At 46.5% G+C, this 13,518-nt stretch overlaps 1 protein-coding gene across 1 annotated transcript in view; it reads left to right on the top strand.

Moving 5' to 3' along the window:
* Positions 1–13,518, top strand: part of LOC126412533 (venom carboxylesterase-6-like) — a 472,566-nt gene that overhangs the window by 419,321 nt on the left and 39,727 nt on the right. The window contains exon 6 of the mRNA XM_050082175.1: positions 12,815–12,980. Within this exon, the coding sequence (XP_049938132.1) occupies positions 12,815–12,980 (166 nt within the window). The remainder of the gene's footprint in view (positions 1–12,814; positions 12,981–13,518) is intronic.

The following is a 13,518-nucleotide window of genomic DNA, read 5'->3' as shown; positions in this document are numbered from 1 at the left end:
CTGCTGATTCTGCAAGCGATAAAATTCGGACAGTACATCTGGAGATGGTGGCGAAGCCATGACACAAGTAAATTAAGGCAAGATAAATTGGTACAAACGCGATTTAGCTCGTCGCCAATATGAAGTGTTGGCAGAAGTGTCAACAGCGTGTTGTTAGAGGAGGCCGAAATGCACGCTATAAGCTCACGCAGGCTGGCGCGATGTCTGGAACAGGACAATGTCTTGAGAATTGCAATAAAGTAAGAAAATCTTGTAATACTTAACTTTAATCCATAATCGGTGTACATCGCTCTTGTACAGATATAATCTCCATTTCAATATACACTGGTAATGGCGCCTTGCTAGGTCGTAGCAAATGACGTAGCTGAAGGCTATGCTAACTATCGCCTCGGCAAATGAGAGCGTATTTGTCAGTGAACCATTCTTGTCTAAGTCGGCTGTACAACTGGGGCGAGTGCTAGTAAGTCTCTCTAGACCTGCCGTGTGGCGGCGCTCGGTCTGCAATCGCTGATAGTGGCGACACGCGGGTCCGACGTATACTAATGGACCGCGGCCGATTTAAAGGCTACCACCTAGCAAGTGTGGTGTCTGGCGGTGACACCACAAAATGTAGATAAAACTAATATCACACTAGAGTAATTTTGAACCGTTCTATCAAATTGGAACATAAGATTCCCCCTTAAAAATCCTTTTATTTGTAACGTAAAACAAATCGATATTTTCCCTCAACGCTGGGCTTCGCTTGAAAGACGTGATGAGTAGTATTTTTTTTGGCTGGCCCCAGCTACGCACTGCAAAACCGAAATTTCAGATACATACCGAAAAATTAGAGATAATACGCCTGACGTCTCTTAGTGACGACGTCTTGTATGAGTTTTTTTCTAAGTTGATTTTTTTGTCATGAGGATTTGAATGGTGACTAAGGTCTGTGTACGTGGGATGATACTGTACATCATTGAATATTATGTTTCTAAAAATCTCGATAGATACAAACATTGTACACAGATTATTTTTAGATTTTTCCATGATAGACAAACGAACGTTCAAAGATCTTTGAGTCGATAACTCTGTCGTTGTTGTCTCTGATGTATACATAATGAGGTATTACAATCAGTGGTGTGTTAAATGTGGTTGACTTTCGTTAGTAAGCAGGGATCTGTGAGAGTGACAAACACAACCAGTTACGAACATTATTATCGTGATATGCATGTTGTAGACACACTTTGTCGATACCGTAGGATGTTGACAACAAACCCCGAATTGTCACTGATGTGAGTGTAAACAAGGGCAATACTCAAAAAATGGTTCAAATGGCTCCAAGCACTATGGGACCTACCTGAGGACATCAGTTCCCTAAACTTAGAACTATTTAAACCTAACCAACCTAAGGACATCACACACATCCAAGCCCGAGGCAGGATACGAACCTGCGACCGTAGCAGCAGCGTGGTTCCGGGCTGCAGCGCCTAGAACGGCTCAGTCACAGCAGCCGGCCAAGGGCAGTACTCCTAATCGCATATCAGGGACGCTTGTCTACAAACACAACTAGTGAAACGGCAACTTCATTTCCAAAAACACATTTTTATCCAGTCAGACACAAATACTTATCTTCAAGAGATTGTTGTACAATATTCCTAGCCTGTGGCAGTCCTGGTCTGAGGCTAAGTTAATTTGTAATACGGTACAGAGTAGTACCCAGCGTAGCCACTGCTGTGGGAGTGTCAGGTGTTGCCGAAGAGCGGTCGATACTCTTCAGATGGCTGAGGTGCAATGACTGGATCTATAGTGGAGGCTACAACTGGAACTGGAACTGGAACTGGCGGTCAATCTAAACCTCACTGGAAATCTCTCGGCTTAAGCTGCAGAACGCGACACATGACCTGGGGCCCAGTGGCACTAAGTTCCACACTATCAGTTCCGCGTGATACGTGATGTGAAACATAGTTCCGGCCCTTGAAATTCGCTGGCGGAGTCGCTTCACTTGAGAATGTAGGCTGTTTACCCTCCGTTGTTGGAGGGAAGTATTGCGACTTGCGGCCGCTGCAACGGATGATATACGAGTTGTGTGAGAAAAGCAATAAGACAGAATTTTTATCTACCTAAGTTGTAATTTTTTTCAACCAAAAATATTGTCCACTTCAAAGTAGTTCCCTTAGGCAGCTATACTCCGGCGGAGTCGTTGTTCTCAGTCTTGGCAGGCGCACTGAAAGGCTTCAACTAGTAGGGCATTCAACATGTCAGACACATTCTTTTGAATGTTCTTGAGAGTCCTAAAATGACGTCATTTTAAGATATTAAAGAATTTCATGAAAAGAAAAAGTCACAAAGATGCAGATCATGTGAACAGAGGGTCTGTGGAACAACAGGAATGCTTTTTGAGGCCAAAAGTTCCGTGATGAAAGTGGCCGTGTGACATGGGGCATTGTTATGATGCAGCATCCAATTGTCCGCAGTGTTCGGTCTCACTCGTTTCACGATTTTCCTGAGCGTTTCAAGGACATCTTTGTGAATCACTTAGTTGACAGTTTGTCCTGGAGGAACAAATTCTTTATGCACTATACTCCTACTGTCATAAAAGCAAATCGGCATTGTTTTGTCTTTGATTTACTCATTCGAACTTTTTTCGGCCGATGAAGTGTCTCAGTGTGCCATTCCTCACTTTGCCGTGTTGTCTGACGATTTTACTAAAAAATCTAGGATTTTTCATCTGTGATAACACAACTGAACCTGTCGTGGTCATTGGCAATATTCTCAAGAAGCCCAAAGAACACATTTCTTTGACTGTCCTACTCAATTTTGAGCATATACGGCACCATTGTGCCACAGACTTTCTAGTGTTATAGATTTTGATATTCACACACATTTAATAAAAAATATAACTGTAATGATAATCATGTCTGTCAGTGTGACTACGAAGGCTTTCCCGGCGTAATAATTGATAATATTCTTCTCGGGTGTGCAGCCGGATAATAACGTCATCTGGACACAATATTTCAGCGGTCCACCTGGTCTCCATCTTCAGGTGAGAGTGCTGGTACACGATCTAGCCGGAAGTCAGTTCTGGCGAGATCGTGTACCAGCACTCTGACCTGAAGATGTCGGGCAGGTGGACGGCTGAAATATTGTGTCCAGATGACGTTATGCTTCGGCTGCACACCCGAGAAGAATATTATCATATTTGGCAATGTTTGCCGACAAGTTAAAGAATGCAACCTATAACACTAGATTGCGTACTCACTGCAGTTCTGCTTTACCGTTTTTGATACGACTTAGAAAGAGAAAAAAATTAATGTATGATCGCCGATGTGTCGGTTCTCGACTGTGTTCAGGAGACGTAAGGTTTGATGACGTGAAGGTGGTTTCGCGACTGACCTTTGACCCGGATTGCCTTCACGCAATCAGAAACTTCGATGAAAATACCTAAGGGAGCAGTTTGAATAATAACAAATGGAAATGAATGCAAAACAGTGAAATTTTGTAAAATGTTGTCAGATTGGAAATTGAACACATTAATGACTTCCTGAATACAATCGAGATACCGCGATGAAGAGCGAACCTGTAACAAAGCTTACATACTCTGAAAAATCATGATGAACTTAAAGAAAAGAATAAGCAGAGATTTTCTGTAAAGTGAAGCAAGTGTGTCAAGGAAGGACGTTACACTCCCGTCAAGGTAGGACGTTAAACGCCCCCAACCCAAGGCGAAAGCAAAGGGTGCATGGCACAGGGGGAGCTGTGTCTGAGGGACTATCCATCTGTCCCTCCGTTATTTCGCAGGGCACAATACCAGCTGGTGCTCTGCATGTTTGTCGGCGTGGGCGTGGGAACTCGGCGCGAGTCGGCAAGTGCGCTTCGCCGCGCCCGTGGGTAACTGGGGCGTGTTCTGCCAAGCCCAGGGGGTGGTGACATCGCGTGGGCCAGGTTAGCTGGGTCCAGACCGTCGAACGACTGGGTGACCGGCCCGCCACCTGAGTAGGAGCGGGTCCCTGGCCTGCAAGGTGGGAGCTCGGGCTTGTAGGCGGCGAAGGACGAGAAGTGCATCCGCTTCTCCGGAGTGCGGGGTCACTTGCCGATAAACACTGGGAGAAGTCGTCGGTGACGAGGCCACTGAAGGGGACCAGGACACTGGCAACGGTACACTGAACTCGGCGGCTCAGGGATGCCCTTGGCCTAGGGACGAGGTTGGTGGGCGAGCTGCATCATAGTCCCCCCCATGCCAGAGGAGCCGGTCCGGGGTAAGAGACGGGCTTCCAACCCTTTTTTCACTTGTCTAACAATGATGGCCACTGAAGAGACAAGCGAATTAAGTGCGCCCATAAGGGCTTCGATGCTATCTGATCCCTCGCCACAGGATGACCTGGGTCAGACCACGGAAGAAAGCAATCTAGACAGACATATAAGGATTACACAGCTTTTAGATCAAAAAATTAAAAATGGGAAAATTAGTCAGGCCGCAGTGCAGGCAATTAAAAATGAACTGGCGGCATGGGCGACAACCAATGCGAAACTAGAATGGAGAATTGAAGAGCTGGAAAAGGAAAACGAACGGCTCAGGAAACAACCAGGGAAGACATGGGCCGGCGTCGCAGCACAAGCTGCGCCAAAGGCCCAAACAACAAAAGAGACCATTGCAAAAGTCTCTGAACGACCAGACACAGCAGTCTTACCCGGCCAGGACATTAAAAAGGTGCAGGAAGTTTTTGCTACCACAGTAAATCCCGTTAAAGAAGAGATCAGGATTAACAAGGTAAAGGTAACAAAAAATGTAGTTATTGTAGATGTAGCTTCAGAGGAAGATAAAAATAAGCTTTTAGAAAACCAAAAATTATGTAAGTCAGTAAAATGTGAACCCCCCCGAAAGCGAAATCCACTGGTCATTTTGTATGATGTCCCCAAATCAATGACGGACGAGGACCTATGTGAGACCCTGTATCAACAAAACCTTGGCGATTCAAACATGAGTATGGAAACCTTTCTAAAAGATTTTAAACTCAGATTCAAGACAGGACCTAGGGACAGAGACGTAGTTCACCATGTTGCCGAAGTTACAGGGGGACTATGGAGAACACTGAGAGCTATGGGCAGGGTGTACATAGGTTTTCACGCCATAAACGTGAAAGACTACCTAATCGTACCCCGTTGCCACAATTGTGGGGACATTGATCATATTCATAAATATTGCAGTAGGAAGCCGGCCTGCTCCAGATGTGGAGAGGACGATCATGTAAGAAAAGATTGTAGGAAATCCGCTGTATGCATACCATGTATACGAAGGGGCAAAAAGACGTGCGGCACAACCGAAGAAATTGCCCAACATATAAAATGCTCGAACAACGCCTAATCTCCAGGACAAATTATGGCTAATGGCAACAACAAAATCGGATCAACCAACAAAAGAAAATCAAGTAAGAAGAAAAGGGACGCAGAAAGAGCAGAGAAATTCAAAGAATTTCTGAAATCTGTCCAGGAGATAAAGAAAAAGGAGATAACTGTGGTTGATTCAAGCACCCAAACCGAACCAGAAATAGAAATAGAAGAAAAGGCTGACTCAGAAATTTTGACAGAGCCCAAGACTCTGGATCATTTGAGTGTCAATTCGACACTCAACCCAGAGGCAGATATCTTCATCACCAATCATGAAATAACAAGCCCAAAACAGACAATCATGGTTTACCAATGCATACAGACGGAGCCAGAAGAGGAAACAGAAGACAGTCCGCGACCGGTAGAAAGTAATAGCATGGTTCCGCTTCAGGAAGGGTCTCTCCAAACCATAGTACAAGATAATACAATCACAAGTACAATGCATATGGAAGTATTTCCGAGAGCCCCAATTCCGGATCTTAGAAGGATCTACCCGAACCTGGAGCTTGCTATGCAGCTTTCACGCTTGGAGCAGCCAGCTGTCCTTACCACAGCACTCAGGCACATCGTACGTATAGGGCATAAATATGGCAGAAAGGTCACCTTCTCGACAATGGAGGCCGTGGATAGGATACAGTTAAAGTCACTGAATCTTCCCACAGATTTCGGAGCTCTGCGTGACTTGCTCAGAAGGGTCTTCGAGAGAAGAGGTGAGGAATTCAACATGCAAGAGATCTCTGTGCAATCAGTCCTTGCAAATGGCCGAATTGCCTCAGATTACAATAAACCATGGCCTGATTGCTATTTCCACACCTACTTCCCATAACATCTGAAATTGTAATAGGACAAATAATCACCCATAAGAGTCGGCTGGTCATGCAAGAGCTTCAGAAGGTAGTGGAGGAGAGGAGACTGGATGTAGTCTGTCTGCAGGAGCCATACTCCAGTGCGGGGCAGATCTCCTTCATGTCTACCACTTGGCAGACTATCTCTACCAGAGAAGAGCCGAAGGCAGTCTTAATAGTTACAAACAAGGCCCTAAGGGCCACCACACTAACATAGTTATCAAACAGTCATTGCAATGTGGTAGAATTACAAACACCAGTAGGAGTAATACACCTCGTAAACATGTTTGAAGATTTCACAGACCACCTTGCGAGAATCATCACGACACTATGCGGGCGCAAGGTAATTGTTACAGCAGATATCAATGCCAAATCCCCTATGTGGTACAGCGGCACAAGGGATGCCAATGGTGAGAAGGCTGAAGAATTAATCATGGCTTACCAACTTGTAGTGGCAAATAAACCTGGTAATCCCCCAACCTATAGTGGAGGTGGAGGGCAGGGGACAAACATCGATGTCACCCTGGCAAGTGCTAACGCCATCAGCATCATTGAAGGCTGGAAAGTTATTGAACACGCCACTACGAGTGATCACAACTTAATTACCTTCTGCCTCAGAGAAGAAGAGTGCCGCTGAGACCTAGGATGGGAGATCCAACTAAATTACAATAAAACTGATTGGGACTGCCTGGCTCGGGAGTGTGACATTTCGCCATTGCCGTAAGGTAACCTGGACATACATAGGTACGCCGAAGAGCTGGTAGGGTCGATAGTTAGCGTGGTCAAGGCCGCTGTGCCAACCAGGAGGAGAGCCGTGGCGGCTTCCCCATCGCCATGGTCTGCCGATCTTGAACGTATGCGTCAGTCTGTGAGACGGGCGAGGAGGTACTACCAGCGAAGTGCCGTCTGGCAAGAAAAACAGTTCTGGCTGCAGCAGTACAGGGAAGAAAAAGAACGATTCCACAAAGAATTAAAACAAGTAAGAATGAAAAGTTGGGAGAGGTATGTTCTGAGCCAGCTAGCCACAGATCCTTGGGGAATACCATACAAACTGGTTAGGGAAAAAATCAGTCCCCTGCGGTTCTCTCGACAATCAGAGACGGAGACAGAATGACAGAGTCGTGGCAGGAAACTGCTGAAGTTCTCCTGCGCACTCTGTTGCCAGATGATGAGGTAAATGAGGAGGATGACCTCCAACAACAAATTCGCAGGGAGGATCTAAATGAATACACCAACAACACCATGGTGTACCCCTTCTCAGAGGAAGAAGTGGCAGCACAAGTCAAAACACTAAAAAAGGGCAAATCACTGGGGCCAGACGGCATAATCGCGGAGGTGGTGCAGTTCCTTGCCCCCCCAGTTAGTGGCGTCTCTCACATGACTGTTCAATGAGTGTCTAAGAACAGGGAGATTCCCTAAAATCTGGAAAAGGGCCAACGTAATAATCATTAAAAAAGGGAAGGATAAGGACCCCACAGAACCCAAATCCTACAGGCCAATCTGTCTCCTGGACCATCTAGGAAAACTGTTGGAGAAGCTACTGGCTGACAGACTGACAGCGCATAGGATACTGCGCGGGATGAGCGACAGGCAGTTTGGCTTTAGGCCGGGGCGATCGGCGTCTGACGCAATTGCCCTGGCAGCTGAGGTCTGCAGCTCAACCCCGCACAAGTATGTGGTAGGCATCATGGTGGACATCAGTGGCGCCTTCGACAACCTGTGATGGCCCTCGCTCTTCTCCCGCTTGCATGAGAAGGAGTGCCCAGGGCCCCTCTATGGCTGTCTGAGGAGCTATTGCATGGACAGGGAGGTATGGCTATCGTCACCTAGCGGAAGAACAAGTAAAACCATCACGAAGTGGTGTCCCCAGGGATCAGTTCTGGGGCCACTCTTTTGGGATATAAACATAGAACCCCTCCTAGAGAAATTGCAACTAAGTGAGGACGTGCTAGACGTGATAGCTTATGCTGACGACCTCCTCCTGCTGGTAGGCGGCCGCAGGCGAGAAGAACTCGAGCCTAAGGTAGAGCAAGCTATGATAGTGCTTCAGAAATGGTGCCAAGAAGCAAAGATGAAAGTTGCACCGCACAAATCCACATATTTATTAATGAAAGGCAGTCTCGTCAGAAATCCAACCGTCAGAATAGAGGGAACTCCAGTTCTTCGGCGTAGAGAGGCTAGATATCTAGGAGTTACAATAGACGAAAAATGGAATTATAATACTCATATAGAAAACATTACGCAGAGAGCATTAGAAGTTCTAAATAATCTTATCAGTATAGGCCATAGAAGATTCCACCTACCTCCCAACTTGATCAAACTTTATCACAACAGTATTCTAACATCCTTAGTAAGATATGCGAGCGGGGTTTGGGCACACAGGCTCACGAGGGTGGTGCCCGCAATGACCGTAAGAAGGGTGCAGCGGAACATGCTGTTGCGTTCAGTCGGGGCATACCGAACAACACCTGGGGGGGCCTTACTGACAATAATAGGATTATGTCCCTTAGACATAAAAATTAGAGAACAGGGAGCGTGGTACTGGGTCTCCAAAGGAAAGATAGATAAGACCAAGGAAATCATGGGGGTACAAGTTGGGGATAGATATGCAATAAAGAGAAGGGGCGAGGAGTTATGGCAACAGCAATGGGAAAATGAGGAAACGGGAAGAAGGGTATTCCAGCTACTACCGAACATCAGAGAAAGGCTTCAAATGAGCCACTTTGAGCCGAGCAGAGGACTGCTGCATTTTCTTACAGGTCATGGGCCATATCCGACATATCTACACTCCTGGAAATTGAAATAAGACACCGTGAATTCATTGTCCCAGGAAGGGGAAACTTTATTGACACATTCCTGGGGTCAGATACATCACATGATCACACTGACAGAACCACAGGCACATAGACACAGGCAACAGAGCATGCACAATGTCGGCACTAGTACAGTGTATATCCACCTTTCGCAGCAATGCAGGCTGCTATTCTCCCATGGAGACGATCGTAGAGATACTGGATGTAGTCCTGTGGAACGGCTTGCCATGCCATTTCCACCTGGCGCCTCAGTTGGACCAGCGTTCGTGCTGGACGTGCAGACCGCGTGAGACGACGCTTCATCCAGTCCCAAACATGCTCAATCGGGGACAGATCCGGAGATCTTGCTGGCCAGGGTAGTTGACTTACACCTTCTAGAGCACGTTGGGTGGCACGGGATACATGCGGACGTGCATTGTCCTGTTGGAACAGCAAGTTCCCTTGCCGGTCTAGGAATGGTAGAACGATGGGTTCGATGACGGTTTGGATGTACCGTGCACTATTCAGTGTCCTCTCGACGATCACCAGTGGTGCACGGCCAGTGTAGGAGATCGCTCCCCACACCATGATGCCGGGTGTTGGCCCTGTGTGCTTCGGTCGTATGCAGTTCTGATTGTGGCGCTCACCTGCACGGCGCCAAACACGCATACGACCATCATTGGCACCAAGGCAGAAGCGACTCTCATCGCTGAAGACGACACGTCTCCATTCGTCCTTCCATTCACGCCTGTCGCGACACCACTGGAGGCGGGCTGCACGATGTTGGGGGGTGAGCGGAAGACGGCCTAACGGTGTGCGGGACCGTAGCCCAGCTTCATGGAGACGGTTGCGAATGGTCCTCGCCGATACCCCAGGAGCAACAGTGTCCCTGATTTGCTGGGAAGTGGCGGTGCGGTCCCCTACGGCACTGCGTAGGATCCTACGGTCTTGGCGTGCATCCGTGCGTCGCTGCGGTCCGGTCCCAGGTCGACGGGCACGTGCACCTTCCGCCGACCACTGGCGACAACATCGATGTACTGTGGAGACCTCACGCCCCACGTGTTGAGCAATTCGGCGGTACGTCCACCCGGCCTCCCGCATGCCCACTATACACCCTCGCTCAAAGTCCGTCAACTGCACATACGGTTCACGTCCACGCTGTCGCGGCATGCTACCAGTGTTAAAGACTGCGATGGAGCTCCGTATGCCACGGCAAACTGGCTGACACTGACGGCGGCGGTGCACAAATGCTGCGCAGCTAGCGCCATTCGACGGCCAACACCGCGGTTCCTGGTGTGTCCGCTGTGCCGTGCGTGTGATCATTGCTTGTACAGCCCTCTCGCAGTGTCCGGAGCAAGTATGGTGGGTCTGACAAACCGGTGTCAATGTGTTCTTTTTTCCATTTCCAGGAGTGTATGTCGTTTTGGAAAACGGGCGACACCAGCGTGCGATTGTGGTGCTCCGGATGGAACACCCGAACAAGTCGTCTATGACTGCACGTTATATGACGATGTGGCGCTCGAACTTAGGAATCAATTACCAAACAGAGACACATACACACTACTGCGACCTGCCGAGACCTTCAATGTCCTCAACAATTTAGCAAATGAAATATCCCAAAAGATCTTGAGGGATTTTATTAGTAACCAACACGGTTAGAAATCAAAAAATATAACCCGATGAAGACTCAGGTGCACCTGCAATTTCCGCCGAGCGCGGTAGTGGCCGGTTGCTTCACAACTGGAATCCGCCGCGCTACCGGATCAGGGGAGCAGGAGCACCATTCCCGGACTTGACATATGCACTAAGATTTGATAGGAAGTAGTAAAATTAGAATACTAACATCACTAACATAGGTAGGGACTGCAGCGATTCCAAAAGTAGTAAGCCAGCCCAGTGCCAGGGGCACGCTCACTGGGATTAGCTCAGTGAGTAGGCCGTTTTAGTAGGTTTGTATTTAGTCTGGCACACCTGTAACGCTGCAGAGCAGCTAGATTTAGAATAACTAGAGTAGTCAAGTAGTTAGATTAACCCTGTCCATAGTAAGTGCCATTAATTAAGTAGTATAAGCTGCTTGTTGTTCAAGTATAATAATTGGACCCACTAATTACATAAGGTGGTGGGTTTTGTGTGTATCATACAATATTTTGTGTTTATAAATAATTTGTATCACAATACCTTCTTTTTTTGTTTTTTTATAATGTTGTCGTATCAATAAAGTTTTTTTTTTTTAAAAACGTGAAGCATCAATATATTCTCAAAGCACAAAGGCATTAAACTAGTAGACATTAACAAATATACAATGTATACAAAACTTACGTTTTGATGTTTTCTCACACATGGAGCAGTTCAACAATCGCTGCTTTTGTCTGTCCGAGATTTCTTGAAACTTAAATGTTCTGGCGTACGCACAGTTTACCGAAGCGTTTTGCTTGGTGATTTACATGGTTTTTGACACTAAATAGCCGGCCGTTGTGGCCGAGCGGTTCTAGGCGCTTCAGTCTGGAACCGCACGACCACTACGGTCGCAGGTCCGAATCCTGCCTCGGGCATGGATGTGTGTGATGTCCTTAGGTTAGTTAGGTTTAAATAGTTCTAAGTTCTAGGGGACTGATGACCTCAGATGTTAAGTCCCATAGTGCTCAGAGCCATTTGAACCAGTTGACGCTAAATAACACATAACTTGTACCGGTGCTACATAACACGTCTTAACAAGTCGGCGATCAAACGCAAATAGGGTAATGAAGTCTATAGAACATTTGTTAACAAATGATGGACTGTTCTTTCAAATGTTTAGCAGTTTATTGCTATCGAGCGCTGTGGCAATAATTTAAATATCTGCGCCCAGCGGGTCATACTGTTTACTTGAAATATTTTAACGCTGGACGCGCGTCTTGTTGTAGGCGCACATTATAAAGTATTTTGTCTCTTTACACATGCGCTGTGATGCTTAATATCTTTACTAAATGCAGCCCGATGGCTGTTCCTCTCTTTTATGACAAATATCTCAACGGTGCATCCCTACCTCCCCCTTCCCCCCCGTGATGACGCCACAAGAGGGCGCGAAAAGGAAGGGATGAAAATGCATAAGTGCCCTTGCCTACCACAGGTCACGTCCAAATTTCGGCGAATGGTTTTGAACAGTTTCTAAATGCCCCAGCCGGCCGAAGTGGCCGTGCGGTTCTAGGCGCTGCAGTCTGGAACCGCGAGACCGCTACGGTCGCAGGTTCGAATCCTGCCTCGGGCATGGATGTGTGTGATGTCCTTAGGTTAGTTAGGTTTAACTAGTTCTAAGTTCTAGGGGACTAATGACCTCAGAAGTTGAGTCCCATAGTGCTCAGAACCACTTGAACCATTTTTAAAGGCCCCAAACTGTACACAAGAGCTTAATTTACGGTCGTGCTGCCGTCCAAAGCTGTCAGAGCACGTTTAATGCGAATGCAGCCTCACGACATCTTTAGATAGGGGTTGGAACTTCCGATGGCGTCAGCAGAGTCTGTCGTCGAGCCCGAAAGTGACGAACATTAGGGTAGAAGATCGTAGGCACCTTTCAACCAAATTTCAAACTTATGTTTCGCAATGGGAGACAATTACGGGTTTCCGAAAAAGTCATTCTTTCAAGGCGCGTAGTACTACATGGACAATATGGATAGATTTGTATTAGGTGTGTCTTAGGGTGTGAAACAATGCGGCATACCACAAGTTTGTGGTAATGTTCCTGACTTACTTTTAATATAATTTTTTTAATTTTTTTATTTATGTATTTATTTTTTTTTTTTACAATGTAATTTGCATTTATGGCTGGTGTTTCAGGAGAAATTGAAGCTAGCGCGTCTGGCCTTCGCTCCGGTTGTCGAACCAGACGTGGAGGATGCTTTTGTGAGAGAGCACCCCATCACTGTACTCAAAGAGGGTCGCTTCAACAAGGTGCCGGTCCTCACTGGAGTCGACTCGGGCGAGGGCGTTCTCTTCATAATCGGTAAGTCTGCTGTCGGATACGCTTTGTAGAGGTGTCGGAGTCAGACCATTGACTTAGAATCCTGAATCCTGGCCGGTAAGCGTTCTACAAGCTTTTCTGCAACTTTTGGTTGGTCATAGACACTACTGATTCCATCAACAATGTCCATTCAGGTGAAACAGAACCTCACACCTCAGGCTTTTCGAAATCACAAGGAACATCTGACATATCAGTAATTATCAACGACACATGAATAAACATTAACGACAGAATAATTTGCTGAGGTATAAAATTTAATAGTTGATTAAAACCATGTGTCGACGTATTAATTTTCGGGTAATAATTTTAAGGTGATGACTTGTTTGTAATTACTAATATCGTTGTGTCTCTGAACTTCATACAATATTTACTTCCCAATTAGAAGTTACAATGGCAACACAGAGCACCATAAAAACGTAAGAAACTTCAGCACCAACAACGAAATTATAGGTTAATGATTTTGCTTTCACATTCCTATGGAATAAACTCCACTGAATACCTGTATCTAATACTAATCTGT

The sequence above is a fragment of the Schistocerca serialis genome, chromosome 7 (genome assembly GCF_023864345.2).
Source record: "Schistocerca serialis cubense isolate TAMUIC-IGC-003099 chromosome 7, iqSchSeri2.2, whole genome shotgun sequence".
Lineage (NCBI taxonomy): Eukaryota > Metazoa > Arthropoda > Insecta > Orthoptera > Acrididae > Schistocerca > Schistocerca serialis.
This window is presented reverse-complemented; position numbering and strand designations above follow the sequence as displayed.